The sequence below is a fragment of the Panicum virgatum genome, chromosome 2K, assembly GCF_016808335.1.
Source record: "Panicum virgatum strain AP13 chromosome 2K, P.virgatum_v5, whole genome shotgun sequence".
In the NCBI taxonomy this organism is placed as follows: domain Eukaryota; kingdom Viridiplantae; phylum Streptophyta; class Magnoliopsida; order Poales; family Poaceae; genus Panicum; species Panicum virgatum.
Window position 1 is genome coordinate 47276380 of NC_053137.1, and position 17834 is coordinate 47294213.

Consider the following 17834-nt stretch of genomic DNA (forward strand, 5'->3'; position numbering starts at 1 on the left):
GGGCGACGCGCCCCCACCGCTAGGAGCCCGCACTACCCGCCGCCACCCCTTCGGATCGCGTTGCAGGAGGGCGGCGCGCATGCGCCCCCGCCGCCAGGAGCCCCCCGCGCCTGCACCGCGGTCGATCCGCGCGCCGACGACGCGGCACCAGGAGGGCGTTGCGCGCGGACCCACCCCCGCCAGGAGGCCCCCGCTGCCAGGAGCCCCCCTCACGCTCGTCGCCGTCGATCCGCGCGCCAGCTCCGCGCCAGCACCGCCGATCCGCGCACCAGCCCGCCGGCGGCGGGGATGCAGGGGCTGGCGCCGCTGCCGGTGCCAGGGGCGACCGGAGACGACGCGCGGAGCAGGGCGGCGGCACACCCCGGCGCTGCTGGCCGCCGCCCCGCGGCGGCAGGGCGCCCGTGCTGCGGATGGGCGCCGAGTGCCTGGCGTGGATGGGCGTCGCCAGGAGCCACGAGGCCGTCGTCGCGGGCCTCCGCGCCACGCTCGACCAGGTCCTCCTCCGGCCGCCCACCAGCTGCGCCGCGGGCGACGGTGGCGGGGCCGAGGACGCGCGGTCATGCTGCTTCGAGGCGCCGCGGGCGCCGGCCGCGGGCGACGGTCCTTCGTCGCCACCGTCGTGCAGGTCCTGCGGCGGCGGCGAGGCGCGCGTGCTGCTGCTCCCGTGACGGCCGGAGGAGGACCTGGTCGAGCGTGGCGCGGAGGCCGAGGACGCGCGGTCGTGCTGCTTCGAGGCGCCGCGGGCGCCGGCCGCGGGCGACGGCGCTTCGTCGCCACCGTCGTGCAGGTCCTGCGGCGGCGGCGAGGCGCGCGTGCTGCTGCTCCCGTGCCGGCACCTGTGCCTGTGCCGCGCGTGCGAGGCCGGCGCGGACGCGTGCCCCGTCTGCGCGGCGGCCAAGAACGCCTCGCTCCTTGTCCTGGTCTCCTGAAGCCTACGGCGTCCGTTCGCCCGTCCGTGCGCATGCCAAGAGCCCAAGACCCAAGGGGCAATAACGTCTTTTCATCTAATTTAACAGTGAATCTAACAGCTGACTCACGGAATGACACTGAGGGGATTGGAGTAAAATTTCAGTGGCAATGAAGGGATGGCCTAAATTTTGATGGCATTAAAGGGATTGCCTTAAATTTTGATGGCATTGAGGGAATTAACTCGCGAACGAAGCCAGCGCAGCCTTTCCCTTTCCCTTCCGGTCGCCGAGCACGTGCCCCCTGCTGCAATTATTGGCGACTTCGCTCGCGCCCCCGGGGCGCTGTAGCCCATGACAGAGCTTAGCAGCCAGCGCCGCTGCGTGCGCCTCTGCGGCTCTACTCCTGCTAATGGGGCGGGGCTTGATGGGTTTTTGGGTGGGTTTTAATACGGGTACTATTGGATGAGTGGAAACGGGTGACACTATGAAATGGGTTGGGGCGGGTTGGGTTGACGACATGGACGGGTTGGGACGGGTTGGGGCGCTATGGTAGTAGATCGGCACGTAAGTCGTATATCATCTTTCATCGTAACTTCGGGTTGGGGCGGGTTGGGGCATTGGGCCGACGGGGTGGGTCGGGGCGGGTGGTAGTTAAGACTCTTGAAATATGGGTAGGAGCGGATTTGGGGTGGGTTCAACCCCATTAGCAGGCGTATGCGGCTCTGCCCTCATGCACGGCGGCGATCGCTTCGCTCGCTCGCTGACCGGGGCTGCTGCCGGGCACTGTGCGGCTGCGAGAGGAGGCAGCTGCCGCTCTGCTCTCATGGCGGTCATGGACCAGGCGGTGCTTGCTGAGCGCTGTGAGAGTTGAGACTGTAGGTAGGTATGTTGGCATCGTGTGCAGATTCATTCAGAGTTTCAGACTGCTGCCGCTGCCGTGGGATCATCCTGGAGCGAGCGAGAGCGAGAAAGAGATAGAGAACTTTTCTCACTTTCTGGCTACCAACCCCTGCATTCTATGGCCGCTGCTGAACACTGGTGGGTGGGATCGTCAGTAAATGTTGGCTGGTGTTCGCGTGTTTGCAAAGATCCTTTGATTTCTCACATCCACCGTTTCTTTAGCTGCGAGTAAAAAAAAAATGCCAACTCTCCACGATTTTCACCGTCTTCCAGCAAAAACTTTTCTCTTCGTGTCCTGTTTACCAGTGGCATCAAGACGTGCCCAGACAAAAAGTGATGTGTGATGTGTCCGCCTCAAGTCCGCAAGAAGGCAAGGCGGCCCTGTGTGAACCATCCAGCGATCTAGAGTGGACCAAGTGATGGACAAGTGGGCAAGAGTGCGTCAACTTTTGGCCTTCTTTTGAGAAAAACAGGTCCGTGTGTTTTGAAAACCTACCAGTGATTTTGTCTACTAGTATGTTTTCTTAGGCGAATGATTGATTTGATTTGGTGCCAAAGGACACTCTTATTGGACCGGTGGTACTTTCGATGAATAGTGGCTGCTGTGCTGAGCTGGACGCCTGCACCTAGTGGGTGAAAATGGTGTGGATAGTTTCCATATCCTATCCGATACAAACCCGAATTTTGAGGAGGTGCAGAAGGGTTTTAGTCTTTTACTCCCTCCGTTCTATACTATAAGTCATTTCAAAATTTTTGGAGAGTCGAAGTTTTTCAAGTTTGGCTAAATTTATATGACAAGATAATAATATTTATGATACTAATTAAGTATTATTAGATTCTTTATTAGCTATATTTTCATAATATACCTATTTGATGTCATAAATCTTTATATTTCTCTCTATAATTTTGATAAAAAATTGAGATGTTTTGACTCTCCAAAATTCTTGGAATGACTTATAATTTGAAACGGAGGGAGTAGATATCAATGGGGATATGGATAATCCGAATTAATCGAGGATGACAATTACTACTTGGTAGCCATAGTTGTACAAAAGGCTTATTCAACGATGCATGCATGAATTCAACTGGACAATGTATATAGACTCTGTTTGGGACCGCGTTCCAAAAAAACGCGACCCTTATGAGCACAACGCGGCTTGGAGATTGCTTTTGCGATTTTCCATCGCCCAATTCAAATCCCGCAATCTTCTCTTGCCAGCAGGGAACACACGTCCAACACAAAAGCGTTTGCACAGGTTTAATTTTTTTTCGCAGAAAAGCAACGCAGTCGAGGTTCCAAACAGAGCCATGAACTTCACGCAATCCGCCGGAAAACAAAAGTGCTAATTTCAATTTTTTGGTGTTTGGCCAACTTTGGCCCAAGCCCATGGAAGGAGCAAAGCTAGCCCAGGATAGGTTCAGGCTACTTCAGACCCATATATTCTTAAACCAACTACACCGGGCTGGTCAAGCTACTAGGAACTGTTTCTTTTTTTTTTATTTCTGTAAACAAGCTAAGAACCGTGTTAGTTGTGCAGAATATCGTCACGGCTAGGCATAATTTTTTGAGCCAATAAATTAATTGTTTTTCATGGCATAGACACATTGTGACCTCTGGCCCCGTTTAGTTCACAAATAATTTTCTACAGTATCTATTACATCGAATTTTTGGACACATATATGAAGCATTAAATGTAATTAAAAAAATAACTAATTACACAATCTAACTAATTAGCACGAGATGAATTTTTTCTTTTATTAAGTCTAATTAGTCAATAATTGAATGTTAAGTGTTAAATAACAACGAAAATGCTATAGTGTCAAAACCTAAACATTTTCACAAACTAAACCAGGCCTCAATTTGTGAGCCTGATTTTACGTAGAGCCACATTGTCCCTAAAGATTTAGAGTTTTAAAAATACAAAAGTCATAGATATATTTGTCTTAAAAGGTATTTTCATAGGATCATGCATTTATTGGAATTATGAACAATGAAAAAAAATCGGACAACATAGATCTATTAAATTTCACCGGAGGAAGTATAGCTGAACTATACAAAAATTAGACCTTAAACATAATATCTTGAAATATATTGTTTGTCAAACTAGTTTCACTGAAATCCAACAAGTTTTTTAGTTAAGATTTAGACTGAATTTGTAATAAGCTCCTAATAACGCTAGAAGAAACCAAAACAGCTGTTTCCGCGACAGGTCACCGAAAATCGCTGCTCCGCATCTCGTTCACGGCCGCTCCGCAAAACGCCAAAACCTCGTCGCGGGTCTGGACTCCGGCCCATCCGCCGCACTCCACGCCCTACGCCGGCGATCCGTACCGCTGCCCAATGGCCGCCGTAGCAGCACCCCTCCCGTTCCTCACCGCCGCCGCCGCCGCCAGCATCACCCTCACCACCAGGTCCCCACTTGCCTGCTTACGCACGCTGCGGTCCACCCCAACCTGCTGTTCGTACGTCGTCCGCGACGCTCCCGCTCCTGCTCTCGCGGTCACTCCTCGCTGCGGCGGTGCTTGCAGGGCTCCATCTCTTCTCCCTCACCGCGTGGCAGCCTCGCCCTCAGCGGCGGCAGCGGCGGAAGGTACCCGGCCCGAACGAAATGGTGCTTTTGTTGCGAAGTCGACGGGATGATGCTAAAAATTGTGTGCTTCTGATTACTGAAGGCATGTCTGACCCGGAGCTGAGGCTGGTGCTCGAGCTCGCCACCGACGAGGAGCTGATGGAGTTCGAGGAGATTCTCTACGGCACCAGGTTCGGTTGCGTGCTGATTTCTCTCATGCTGTTTTGCCTATTTTGCTCCGATATATTCGCATCAGTTAGTTTATTTGGTAATAATATTCGGACCTTAAGACAAAATTGGTGAATTAATTCGAGATTTCGATAACGATGTGCATCTGCAGTAAGTGACGGGGTATGTATGCAGCAACCAGGTCTAGATTGATGCTAGTTGTTTTGGTCGATTGCTCTTGTGCAACCTTCGGAGGGTGGTGCCATTGTTGCCCTTCAGGGACTATTACAGTTTGTGTTTGGTGCTACCGTGCTAGCTAATTTCCATAACTCAAGTTCAGCAATGGTGACAGAACATAATTTGGCAAGTGTGTTTCCAGCTTAGCTACTTTATTCCCTTCCAATTACATGCTGGTCGTTTTAGACTTGTGCACAAGGATTAAGAAAGAAGGTCAAATGACATGGGTGGCTGGTGCCTTCATTTGTACTATATTGGGGAAGATCACTCATTCATTTGTGAGAAGCATTTATTAAGTATGGGCAAGGAAGGAAAGGTTAAAATATGTATAGAAATTTAGAACGAGTAGTTACATTTAGGAGAAACAATGAGAAGGCTGACTTTTGGAACCGGAGGGAGTAGTTGCTTGTAAATATGCAACAGGAAAGCAAAAATAGTAACATCAGTTGCTACACCGTAGGTGTAGAATAAATTACATATGCTTTACAAAGATGATGGAGACATTAGCCATTGAGCAATTTTATTACTTTTCAAGTTCTCTTTTGAGATGTAAATTTGTTTACCCTTTTCTCTTCTGTTTCTTCTTGTGCATATTGGTCTGATGTTGGGAATTTGAAGAACGGTTGCTAGTCCTTGTTTCCTTTTCTTAATTCTTTCTTTAATCTTCTCACTTAGTTATCAGTTATCACCTACCTGATTTTTCTGTATGGGGGTACCATAAAATGCTGTGGCGCTAGATTCTCTGTTTCACTTTTCCAAAATTAAATTTTCTTTTCTATTTTCTTTGTTTTCAGCTATTTTAGTCCATTGTTGAAATCAATTGCGAGAAGACCAAACTCAGATTCTGCTGTTGTTTTGGATGATATCGAGGAGAGAGATCTTTTTATCTCAAAATTAGAGTCGAGGTTCCTGTATCTTGCGGCAGATGCCCGCTCGATTATAAGGTCAGTCAAGTAGAAAAATTACCCTCAATTAGATTGATTATACTCTGAGTCAACTTGCTGTAGACTGTAGTCTTCACTTTCTTGAAGCTTTTACAATAACTCGTTGCACTTTTCACCAATTGTTCTTCGTAGGGGGTGGAGGCCATCTTACAGAGATGTCTTGCTTGGAGTAAGGAAAAAACTTGGTGTTCAGTGCTCTAGCAAATTGTCTACTGCAGACCTTGAGGCAGAAATATTTCTTTACCTTGTGAATGAATATTCAAGGTACCTCATATTGCCAGTTTATCCATAATTATATCTACAAAAGAAAATGTCCTTGGGACATATGGAAAAGTATTAAATTTGTATGCGCATAAAAATAATACGATGCTAGGTTTCAGCTCATACAACTCTATTTGTTTATAAAATGTGAGTCCTCTTGCAAGTCCATTATTGTAATTACTTGAAAAAAGGTCCATTATTGTAACAGTAATTTTTTTTTTGGAATTCGCACACATCAGCCATCAGAAAGACCCAGTTTCGTTTCCATGGGATAAACAAAAATCTCCAAACGAAATCTCTGACCTTGGAGTAAACAAGTGGAAGGTGCTTACTGATACGGCTTGGAGGATTGGAGCAAAGGGACTGGAAAGTACCTTTTTAAAGGTTCTTTGCAATCCTCATTCGTTCTAATTCTTTTCCTTTGTGATCTTCTAATTTTTTGACAAATTTAACTTTTCTTGTTTATGGAAGGGTGGCAGTGCGTTGACTGTGAAAACAATGTATGAATCGGTAGGCTACAGTATTTTGTGTTTGAAATTTTGAATTATATTGGTTCTCACTGCAGTGTTGTTTTCATTAATGTCACTTACCATTATGTTAGTTAGCTAGTAGACTATCTGGAAAGCTGCTGATGGAGGCTGCAAATTATGAGATAAAGAAAGAACTTGTTAAGCAGGTATACCGTATACCTATTTAATTGATAATGCTTGCTTTAATGTTCCTGACTTTTATGTGCTCATTTGGAAATTGTTTTAACCGACCAATATATCCTTTCAGCTCCTCCTCTTGATCAGAGCTGGTTCTATCATCCTGAATGACCCCGAGCGAACCAGGCTTTAGGGGGCCTTTAGGCTAAATATTTTTCAGTGTTAGCTTAAACGTTAAACAGTGAATGGTCGGTCACCCATCATTTAGCAAAAAGTCGGTATACACGGCCGTTTAAACAGTTGAAACGGTTTTGCACGGCTTTACACGGTCAATCGGCCTACACGGCTACCCATCGAGTAGCATTTACACGCCGTGTAAACGGTGTAAACGGCCGAGTAGGCGAACAATCATATTTTTATATGATAAAGGAGATAATAATACTAATAAAATATACATATCTTGAAGAACAATATCTATAATACAAACTAAAGAGTGGAAAATAAAACAAGATTAGCTCAAATAATATCTAAACCCCATGACTCCTCAACAATAATATTTCAGTCCTTCACAAAAAAGCTCATTCGGGCATTTCTAGATACAAAATCATTAAGAATCATATCTAGATCAATGTTGTCCAAGATATCTTTCTCAATGCTGCACATAGCCAAGCCATTCAATCTTTTTTGTAACATAGTTATCCTCAAACAATTTCTCAGTAGTTTCAATTTTGAGAAACTTCTTTCAGCTGAGGCTATAGTCACAGGTACGGTACAGTTAGGAGGATCCGATATACAATAGAGATATTAGGATAGCAATCTACAGCTCTGGGGCTAACATGAAACCATCTGGCAGAGTTACTTGCAGTACTTTTAATTCAGAGAAAAAAAAATCATCTAGATCAGATGTTGGGCCCCCTCCTCCATGGGCCCCCGTTGGTCGCCTCTGCCGCATGGGCTGTGAGCCGGTCCTGCTCTTGATTTTGCTGGAGTTACCTAGTGTTTCTTATCTTAATATAGGCCTTTTCTTTTTCATCTGCATCTGGACAAATGCATTGCAAAACTTGTCTTTTAAATAGACTGTACTTGCACTGTTGCACATTGCACTAGATATTTTCTACTATCTTAATTGAATTAACGTAGGCAAGTAATGAAGTTTTCCATTTCCAGGGTGGGCGGTTGGCAGCTGTTAACCTGGAGTCTAGAGCTGGCTTGCTTGCAGCTAGGCAGGTAATATGATCTCTTGTTAGCAATTACATTTGCCCCAATCCCCACACATCTAGTTAAGATTGCACCATTCAGGATGTCATGTTTCAATAGTCCGCTTCAATGTTTGCAGGGTTTGGCTCGCGCAGCATCAAGATATGTTGGACTTAGGAGTGTCATGACATTTATTGGACCGATGTATGCTTCTTCTAATAGTCAGTTTTGAAAATGTTACTTCTGCATTTTTGTTCTAAAAAAACATCATTAGATTTCGAATCATTCATTCATTCTACCACCTTTCAAACATCGCCATGAGCAGTTTCTTTTAAATTATTACATTTTTGTTTATTGCTGTATGATGTTTTAGTGGCGTCATAAACCTGTAGTGCTGAATTATGCCCAGTAGTATCTAGCTTGGGGCACAAGCAGTATAAATCACAATTCCTTAATGCAGAGGAATATAATGGCCTGTTAGTAATTAATATCATTCCTTTCCACTTAACTTTGCTCAGAATGTGGGGGACTGTCACACCCTGAAATTTTTGGATTTCAGGATGTGATTAAATTAAAAATAAATCAATGTTTTTCTCATAATTTTAAAAATTTCCCAACATTTCTTATCGTTACAGGGAATTTAGTATAAAGAAAATAATTGTTTGCCTTCTGAATTAAATGAGGTTGCTTGTTCGTTATGCATTCATGCTGAATTGCATTTGTTTAATTAATTGGGTTCAGTTGAATTTAAATTCTCCAAATTTAAATTCAAATGAATGTGTTTGAATCAGATTCAAAAATGGAAAACCAACTCTTTTCCCTCTCTCCCGCTTTCAGCCCAGCCCAAACCCTCGCTCCTCCTTCCTTCTCTTTTGGGCCAATTTCCTTCTCCTTTCTCTTTTCTCTGCGCAGCCCAAAACCCCGCCCGTCAGGCGCGTCCTCCACCTCGAGCCGGACTCTGGCTCGAGCCCGTTCGCCGCCTGTGTGCGCCTCCCCGCGCCTTGCGTGGCCCGCACGCCGAGGCCCGGCCCCTGCCCCTATATAACGCGTCGCCCTACCCCCAAACCCTACCGAAGCTGCCGCCGCATCTTGCCCTCGCCAAACCCTAGCCACGCCGCCGCCATTGGAGCTTGGATCGAGCTCTGGCTCAATGCGGACCCGCCGCTTCGCCGCCTTCCCTCGACGCCCGAGCATCCCCGGAGATCCGCCTCAGGGTGAGAACCACCACGCCCCTTTCTTTTCTCTCTATATCGCTCTACTTCGCGCGGTTTAGCTCGCTGTCGCCGCCGTTCCGCCCCTCGCCGCCGAGCTTGGCCTCCGCCGCGTCGTTGCCCCGCGTGGACCCCGCAACCACGTTCCCCGTCGTCTACGCTTTCTCCCGGGCGAAGCCGCGCACGAAACCGTGCCCGGACGGCTGTTTTCGGCCAAGTCCGGCGAGCTTACCGCCGCCCGCCGCCGCAGCCTGTTGCTGCCGGTGTCCAGCGCCGCCCCGAACCGCCTGATCCAATCTTGGCCGCCAGATCTAAAACCAATGTTCTAGATCAGTCTAACCTGAGTCAAAAGAATCTCTTGCCGGTCAACCCCGCCGCTTTTGCAGAAAGGTCCCTCTGTTTTTCTCAAATCAACCCGCAGTCCTAACTAGTTCAAAAGTATTCACAAATCAGCCTTGTTTCTTCTGTTTTAAACCCTGTGCTTTTACAAATTAGAACCCGCCATCCAGGACCCTTTCTTTTGCAAGCTAGCCCTTGAAGTTTAGGTTTAATTTCATTTTAGTCCCTGGTTTCTTCAGATCTAGCCCCTGGAAGCTTTGTTTCTTCACAAATAAGCCCCTGAAACCCTGTTTTAGCCATAACTTCTTCGTTTTAGCTCCGTTTTCAACGATTCTTGCGCTCACGTGATCCTTACAACGTGTGTAGTAGCCTTATCACTTTGTGATCCTCTGTGAGTACACTTTATTGTGTCTTACAAATCTTTTCTGTTAGTCCTTAACCCTTTAGTTAATCGCGACTAGATCCCTGAAGCACCGTTTAGTCTATAGAATCACCGTTTTAGTTCTGTTTTCTGTGTTTCTTGCGCTTTCGTAACTGTAGCAGCGACCCCTATCCTTTAGTGCGTTCTTCTAAAGCTTTTATCTTGTTTGGTGTATTGTTCTTAGATGTGCTTGTTGTTTGCTTTGTATGTTTGCTCGATGATTGCTCCGAGTAGAAGGATCGCCGTTCGAAGATTGAAGATAAAATTTTCCAAGTGAGCGAAAGCTGAAGAGCAGTAAGAGTAGCTTTTCGTTGGAGAAAGGCAAGTGACCCTAACCATACTTCTATCTATGCTTTATTTACAAGATGATATGATTTAATTAGAACATGGAGAACCACCCAAGAAAACCGTACAGTCACAATACTATATGGCTCTGGTCTTGGTTAAGTAATTAGATGATCTATATGTCGTGCCTGGGGCGTTTGATTGGTGGATTTTTGGGTTATCGAGCTTTGAGGAGCGGGTGAAGGAAGCTTCGTCTTCTGAGGTACCGCAAAAAGCAAGGGACCAGTGCGTACATATAGTGATTCTTTGTAAAGGACTCGTAGCGTCCCTATGCAATCACACATCGGAAGTGTGGTATTGTGCCTGATCAGCACATATGCGTGGTTGGGTTCAAAGTTCTTCCGAACTTTTACGCGAATTGTGGTGAAAGTGTACAACCTCTGCAGAGTGTAAAACTGATATATCAGCCGTGTTCACGGTCAAGAGCGGCTTGGACCCTCACATGATTAATAAACTTAAAGATGGATTTAAATCATTTTCTGGTTATTTCTTGTGGCCTTGCTGAGCACCAACCATAAGTGTACTCACCCTTGCTTACTGCTGCTCAGAAGGAGAAAGTTGTGGTGAAGTCTTTTGAAGATGTTGCTGAGTTCTAGGCGTACGCAACCCCCAGTCGATTGCCTATGAAGTTTGTAGTATACGTTTCCAGGATAAGCTGTATAACTCTGATAGTCTTTTATTTGTTGTTTTTTCTCTTTTACGTGATACTGTTACTGATTATTCACTTATAATATCTTTATATGTATGAAACTTGATCCTGGCATACATATAGTTATGCATTCGGTTTTCTTTTAAGAACCGGGTGTGATAGGGACTCTCTTGGCTGATATTGTGATTCAAATGCTGGGGACGGATTATGCTAGGATAGTGCAGGCAATCTATGCATTTGCTCAGGTGAAGTTCATGAAATTTCATCTCTCTTATCACGTGGTATTATTTTGTCTAGTTTCACTGATTCATTTTTGTTTGTCTGAACAGATTCGTCTGACTCGGACAAGTTACATAGAAACTTGTTGACGCAAAAATCAACATACTGGAATCCGAGGGTAAGTGTTTGCCGAGTCACGAAAAGTCAACCAAGCGTGCCAGTCAATTTGACCTAAAATTGACAAGGGAGAAAATAAAGTCAAATTCGAGAGCATATCGGCTGGGATTCCGAATACCTCTCAGATGAGCACATCGGCAAGCTTTGCCGATACTATAAATGACAAAAAGATATTAAATGCAATCGCGTAGTAAACAAGCGTATCGGCAGGATCAACCGATACACTAAACGACAGAACCGGCTTTGAACAGCCGATCGTGTGTGTATGACAAGATCTAAGCTATGAATGTGTAACTTAGATGATGTAAAGCTAAAAACAGATATAAACTGGCTCTTGAGATAACAAAAGTGTTACTCCAAAACCTAAAGCCGATCTAATATGTTTTTAGATATAATAATGGCCAAAAGCATAGGAAAACCTACAAATCTAGCCGATATCGATAATTGTTGAATAAATCTAGACGAGACGACAGCGATGCGCTCGGAAGTCAAAGTCTAGATAAACTCGATAACTTTTGAATAGATTTGAACGAAGACACAGTGATGCGCCCGGTAGCTAAAACTCAAATATACTCGGTAAAATGAAAATTCACCAGCAAATCAAGTCGCTCGAATGTGAGGCGTCCTTGATCAACTTGAAAGAACTCGTCGAAAAAAGAAGAGAAAAGGCGAAGTCGCCAAAAAAGTACAAAGAAATTGTAAAGTTTGTTGTATTGGATCTGTATCAAATTTTTCGGGTCCCTTACAACTGATATATATAGCCTAACGCTATGAAGTCCTAGCTGATTACGGCAAACATTACTTGACTAAAAAGAAAAGACTTTCTAAAAGATAAACTACTTAAAATATTACAACCGAATCATCAAGATTTTCGTAGAGTCCGGATCCTCTTCTCCTTTCTTGACTTCATCGGCAACTCTCCATCGGCCGAGTACCAGAGCGGACTAATTAGCATCTTCGCAGAATATTCTCCTGGTCCATCGGACGGACTCCCATCGGCCGATTCCAACTCTGTGCATCTTTTGGTTTCTTTTTGAATCGGCCACTTTTCTTTCACCGAAATTACCTTACTTGACACGTGTCCAAAAACAGTGTCAACACATGCCCCCAGTTTTGGAATAATTTATTTTTTTTCCAAAACTACTTCAACCAGCATTTAAAGCCATTCCTCGTACCCCGTGCATACGGCTTACCCCATATGATCGGGTAAAACTCTTCTTTACCTCTGGCCTTTCACCTTCCGTCCGCACAAACCCAATGCGCCCATTCACCTTTTGTCTTTTCACTTACCCAAACTGGGCCATAAATATCACCTTCCGTCCTTGTATCGGCAACAAGGCTCCATTAGCTACAGAGCCTCCTTTTTTCTTTCTCCAGCAAAAACCCTAGGTCTTCCTGTAGCAATGGCGGGCTCCAAGCGCCCCGATGTGGGTCCTTCCAATGCCCCGCCGGCAATCCGTTTCCGCGTGGAGTAAGCTCCTCTTTCTTCCGTCTTCGGATTGCCATGCTTTTGTTCAACTTTGATCTCTAATTTTTTCTGCCTCTTTTCTGTAAAGTGACAATGCTTCTTTTGGTTCCTCCAACTCGGAGGGACCCCCTTTCCATGGCGTTCCTGAGAGCACCAAGGAGTACATTCGCCAGCTCCTTCGCGAGAAGGATGAAGCTCGGCAGAATTACTCCCAGGAGACCATCTGGTCTCAGTTCCTTGCCGCCAAACTGGAGGCGACGCAATCCGATCGGGCAATCCTCCAGGCCCAGCTCACCGCCGCCGACTCCAGGGTTGCTTGTAAGTCGCCCCTTCCGAAGCATTGCTCTCTCCTATTTTTCTGACTCTTTTTTTGACATTTTGCTTCAGTCCTGGAGTCACAGGTTCAAACCCTCCAAGCCGCAGCAGCCACCGCCACCGAGTCGGTGAACACACGCGGCGACACCATCGTCGCCCGTCTGCAGGACATCCCCAACCGCATCCGGGAGGTCGCCGGACATGGGGTTCGCCATGGCGCCGCCATAGCCGTCGCCACAACCCAGTTCGAGACCGGTCACGATCTCCTGCAGGTCGAACCGTTCCACTTCCCGCTGGGCAGCGAAAACTGGTGGGCCTTCGAGGAGCTCACCGACGACATGGAGATGGCTGCCGCCGCCATCTCCGAAAATGTTAGCATAGAGGCGGTCATCGGCAATGTCTTTGCCGATGATTAGATTTCTAGGAGTAGCATCTCCCTAGAAACAATCTTTTGCTGAATTGGCCAGATCCTTAGATCGGCCCTTTTGTAAACAGTATTATTAATGAAGTATTTCCCTTTTCTTGCCAATTCTAATTGCAATTTCCCAATTGACGTCGCAAAAAACCAACTCTGACCTGAATTTGAACAATCTGGATTGTGTAGATTTTTTGCACTAAGGGTGACACATATCGTGTCGGCCATAACAATTCAGCCGATAACTCAATTAATCGGCTATCCATCCACCCAAATGTTAGGGTAATACTTCTTCAAATATTTTCTGTTAAGAGCTCTAGAATACTGTTCCCTTCGAGTGTTTCTAAAACATAAGCATTGCCAGGAACACATCTGTTTACTCTGAATGGTCCTTCCCACGTTGGTGACCATTTGCCGAATTTTGAACTCTTTGTTCCTATCGGCAGTATCAACTTCCAAACCAATTCCCCTTGTTGAAAGGTTTTGGCTTTTACTTTTTTATCATACCATCGGCTAACTCTGGCTTTATTTGCCTAAACATTTTTGAGAGCTTTCAGCCGATGGCCAGCCAAATCCTCTAATTCATCTTTCATCAGAGCAGAGTATTCATCGACCGTCAATTGATTCTGAAACGTGACACGCCGTGAATCAAGTTTCAACTCCCATGGGAGAACAGCTTCATGTCCGTATACCAAATGATATGGAGACACCTTTGTAGCACCATGACAAGCCATTCTGTATGCCCATAAAGCTTCATGAAGTACAATATGCCACTTTCTAGTATATTCATCAATCTTTCTCTTGATCAATTTGATGACTCCTTTGTTAGATGCTTCCGCCTGACCGTTAGCTTGGGCATAATATGGAGAAGAATTCAGCAATTTAATCCCCATTCCAGTAGCAAATTCCTCAAATTCATCTGACGTAAACATAGTACCCTGATCGGTCGTAATGGTCTGTGGAATACCAAACTGATAGATAATATGTTCTTTAACGAATTCAATCATCTCTTTTGATGTAACATTTTTCAGAGGAATTGCTTCAACCCATTTGGTGAAATAATCAGTAGCCACCAAGATAAATTTATGATTTTACTGGATGGAGGATATATCTAGCTGTTGACGCTCCTTAGCGCCCCCGATTTATATACCGCAAGCGCACGGTTTCGTGTAGCTTTTCCCTCAGAGTATTCCCCCAAGGTTTATCAATCCACGGAACTAAAGAGACAAGAAACAATCTACTAGCATAGAGATTCCTTTATGTGAGATGGTGAAAACGAATCTAATCTACTAAAAACACGACAAACACCGAAGGTAGCAAGAGAAAGTTAGAGATAATCAATCTAGATCACCTAGATCATGCATATGTTGTAGTTCCAGCTAGATAAAGTGAAGTAAGATAGATGTGAATCTCAATGAAAAGCCTCTTTAACCCCAAAATCTCCAATCCGATCCCTCGATACCCAACCTACTCTGTGGAGACGGCCTGTCACGACGCCCCCCTTTTCAACGGGATACCCTGAAGCAAGTCGAACTCACTTTGGTAGTTCCGCCATGAACCTCTAGCCACCATGACTACAAGATCATGCTAAGTGATCTATCTCGATAATAGATCTAAGATGAGGCGAACCCAAAGAAAAGAACGAAATAGAAAGAGGAGAACATGGTCGCTAAACATTCGGAAACACAAATAACTTCACCATGAATGATAGTACATCACAAGATCACAACCGGGGCCCTACCTTGATCTTGATGATCCTAGCTCCAGAACTCCGACGTGGTTTTTCTTGCAAGGTTCCCACGTCGGCTAGGGCAAACCCTAGACAACTAGCACGACCCTCGGCTCTCCGAGAGGTGTCCCTCTATCTTCTCTGCTCCTTAGCGTCGTCTCCCGAATTGCTCTCCCCGTGAACCGTGGGAAGGGGCCTTTAAATAGCCTCAGGGAACCCTCGGTCAAAGGGGAGGTCGAACCGACCTAAAAACAGGCTGGGCCGGCTGGCCTAATGAGCCTAGGCCGGCCGGCCTGGGTCTTTCCTTCGCCGGCTGGTGCTCAACTTTCTCCCCAAGTCTCCTGGAATCTTCTAGAGTTTATGTCTTTCACGATTGCACCCCTTTAGACGTCGTTATCTTCGAGATTTCTTCGAGAAGAAGGATAGGATGGAAAATCCTTCCTTAAATATCTCTTTGCTTTGCTTAGCCCCGAAGCATCTCAATCTTATCTTGTGGGCTTTGTCTTTTGGGCTTCATTGGAGGGTGGATGTGCATGAATGTGCCTCTAATCATCATGGCCTTCGATCCTTTGTTCGGGCTTTGGCCTTTGTCATTCTTCGTGTCATCGCGTGATCGTGGGCCTCGCCATTTCATGCTCCAAAATTGGTCAAAAACCTGCAAAAACGAAGTACCTCCAAAATATATGTGCAAACATGAAAACGACCAATAATTGGGCCGAGGTTAGGATGGTTAGTGATTTTGATATTAAATTCATGCCATTATCAAAGTTAAACAGGGGATAAAATGGATACTTAAGGAGCGCCAACATTCCCCCCATGCTTAAACCTTGCTCGTCCTCGAGTAAGTCTTTGATAAAAATCAGCGCTGCCTTTCAGTGTCCAATCCCTGCACTTGATTATACACGAGAAAACACAATGCTCCCAAAAAAATATTTTGCAGCTAATAGTTTAAGTTGTAACCAGCTTTTTCAATGTGGAAGGTAGATACAAGTTAAATGCTTCCCCACAATTATTAAGCACATGCTCTCAAAATTAAACAAGTCTCAGAATTAAGAAAGTAAGTTCCATAAGTAATGCTAAACCAAGATCAATAATTCAAACCTCATTGCAATTTGCTCATGGAAACTCTCAGCTCATCTTGTCTCTCAAACTTGCTGGAACTCTCTCCTTTCTTTCTCTCATATGTATGTGTGAGGCTTTTTCTGGAGCTCTGGAAAGGTTAGTCCTAACAAAAGATATTATAATCAAGATATTATCAAAACAAGAAATACTTCTTATGGATTTACCGAGACTCGTCAAAAAGACCATTGGAAAATAATTTCTTTGTGGAGAGGGAGAGAATGGAACACACACTTTAGATGGTGGACATGTGCAAATGGCAACGGTTGATCCCAAGGCACGACTGAAGTCCTTGTTATCGGATTGCACATGGTTGGAATAATTGAGTATAGAATAATCTTCAAAGTACCTGGAGTTTAATGAAGCAAACGGGACCGAGGAGCTTTTCATCATTATTTATTTTTTTTCTTTTCTCTCTTCCTCTTTTTTTTTATTTCTTTCTTTTTGCTCCTCAGAACCACTGGTAACACAATGCACTTACTCCACCTCCCCCTATGCTTGAACGTTTGCTTGTCCTCAAGCAATGAAGTGATGATAACTTGATGGAGTGAGTGCACAAAACTTCTATCAATTCTCTGGACATAACTTTGGAATTCAAGGGAGCATCTCCTCATGAAAGATTGAAGCCAACAAAGGAGGAAAAGGGGCAAGCCGGCCGGCCTAGGGGTGTTGAGCCGGCCGGCCTACTGCCTGTAGGCCTCCACTTCTTCGGATTTTTCTTCTGCGAACTCTTTGATGCTTCCCAAGTTTATGTTTTACTGAATTTTGCTCTTGATTCCACTGTTTTGCCGTCGAAATAAATATATATACTCAATATATAGGTTGTGGTCAAGGAGGTGTTTCACAAAAAGATGTTTTTGGTTAAGGGTGGATATCCAGCGAGGTTTGCGATGTTCCCGGTATAGAAACTCACAATGCATGGATAGAATGGCTAGCAAAATATAGGTACGCAAAAATACGGAATGGTCAGCTTCTTAGTCTCGTACCAAAGAAGATAAATCCTGAATTAATTCACTTGAAAATAATTCTTGCTCTATGGTTTGTTATGATATATCATTTAAGCTTGTAGAAGGGTAGAGCAAATGCAAAAGGTATCATTGACAAGGTTAGCTCAAAATTAAATCCAAATGAAATTTTCCTTGACAAGCTTAAGTAAGAGAGCAAGAGTAAAAGATATGGGTCCTAATTTATCATAACCTCCACAATTGAATTAGCCGACATTTAATTAATTTTCAGATCATGTTAAAGAGAACATTAGTTTAATCATGCATAGACCAAGCACAAGAAAGTAGACAAAGCGGCAACAATCATCATATTTTAACATGGCACAAACTTTCTATCATCATTACTAACCATAACATTAAAGCGTGGGTGATGCATTTATTTATCATGGTGATGAAGACAAAAGAAAACAAATTGCACACATGCTGAAATAAATAAAACAGAAAATTGCTACGCACACACAAGCTTGCACACATGCTGAAAATGAATGAAAAGAAATAGAAAATCCAAACCACACGTGCGAGCATTTTGTTCATGGTCATGCCGTCGATCAATCTCCTTGATTGGCTCTTGCGTTGTATCCTTGATCATAA

The 17834-nt window shown here is 45.0% G+C and overlaps 2 protein-coding genes across 2 annotated transcripts; both read left to right on the forward strand.

Annotated features, from left to right (window-relative positions):
- Positions 1-410: 410 nt before the first annotated feature.
- On the forward strand, positions 411-1147 carry LOC120695374 (probable BOI-related E3 ubiquitin-protein ligase 3). The gene is made up of 2 exons (XM_039978643.1): positions 411-650; positions 705-1147. The coding sequence occupies exons 1-2, from the start codon at positions 411-413 to the stop codon at positions 927-929; spliced, it is 465 nt and encodes a 154-aa protein (XP_039834577.1). The 3' UTR covers positions 930-1147.
- A 2871-nt stretch (positions 1148-4018) lies between these two features.
- LOC120680684 lies at positions 4019-11288 on the forward strand. Its single transcript, XM_039962195.1, has 12 exons — positions 4019-4399; positions 4482-4569; positions 5578-5727; positions 5860-5991; positions 6228-6372; positions 6460-6498; positions 6590-6664; positions 7803-7862; positions 7972-8036; positions 8351-8358; positions 10960-11042; positions 11127-11288. Exons 1-12 carry the CDS (start codon positions 4150-4152, stop codon positions 11163-11165), a joined length of 1134 nt encoding a protein of 377 aa, XP_039818129.1. The 5' UTR covers positions 4019-4149; the 3' UTR covers positions 11166-11288.
- Positions 11289-17834: the final 6546 nt, after the last annotated feature.

Bases quoted from the DNA above. Each gene is read 5' to 3' on its own strand.
- LOC120695374 (XM_039978643.1), top strand. From the start codon at position 411: ATGGGCGCCGAGTGCCTGGCGTGGATGGGCGTCGCCAGGAGCCACGAG. The intron at 651-704 runs GTGCTGCTGCTC...CGTGGCGCGGAG, and splicing joins GCGGCGGCGGCGAGGCGCGC to GCCGAGGACGCGCGGTCGTG.
- LOC120680684 (XM_039962195.1), top strand. From the start codon at position 4,150: ATGGCCGCCGTAGCAGCACCCCTCCCGTTCCTCACCGCCGCCGCCGCC. The intron at 5,992-6,227 runs GTACCTCATATT...CGCACACATCAG, and splicing joins CTTGTGAATGAATATTCAAG to CCATCAGAAAGACCCAGTTT. The intron at 11,043-11,126 runs GTGAAGTTCATG...TTGTCTGAACAG, and splicing joins CAATCTATGCATTTGCTCAG to ATTCGTCTGACTCGGACAAG.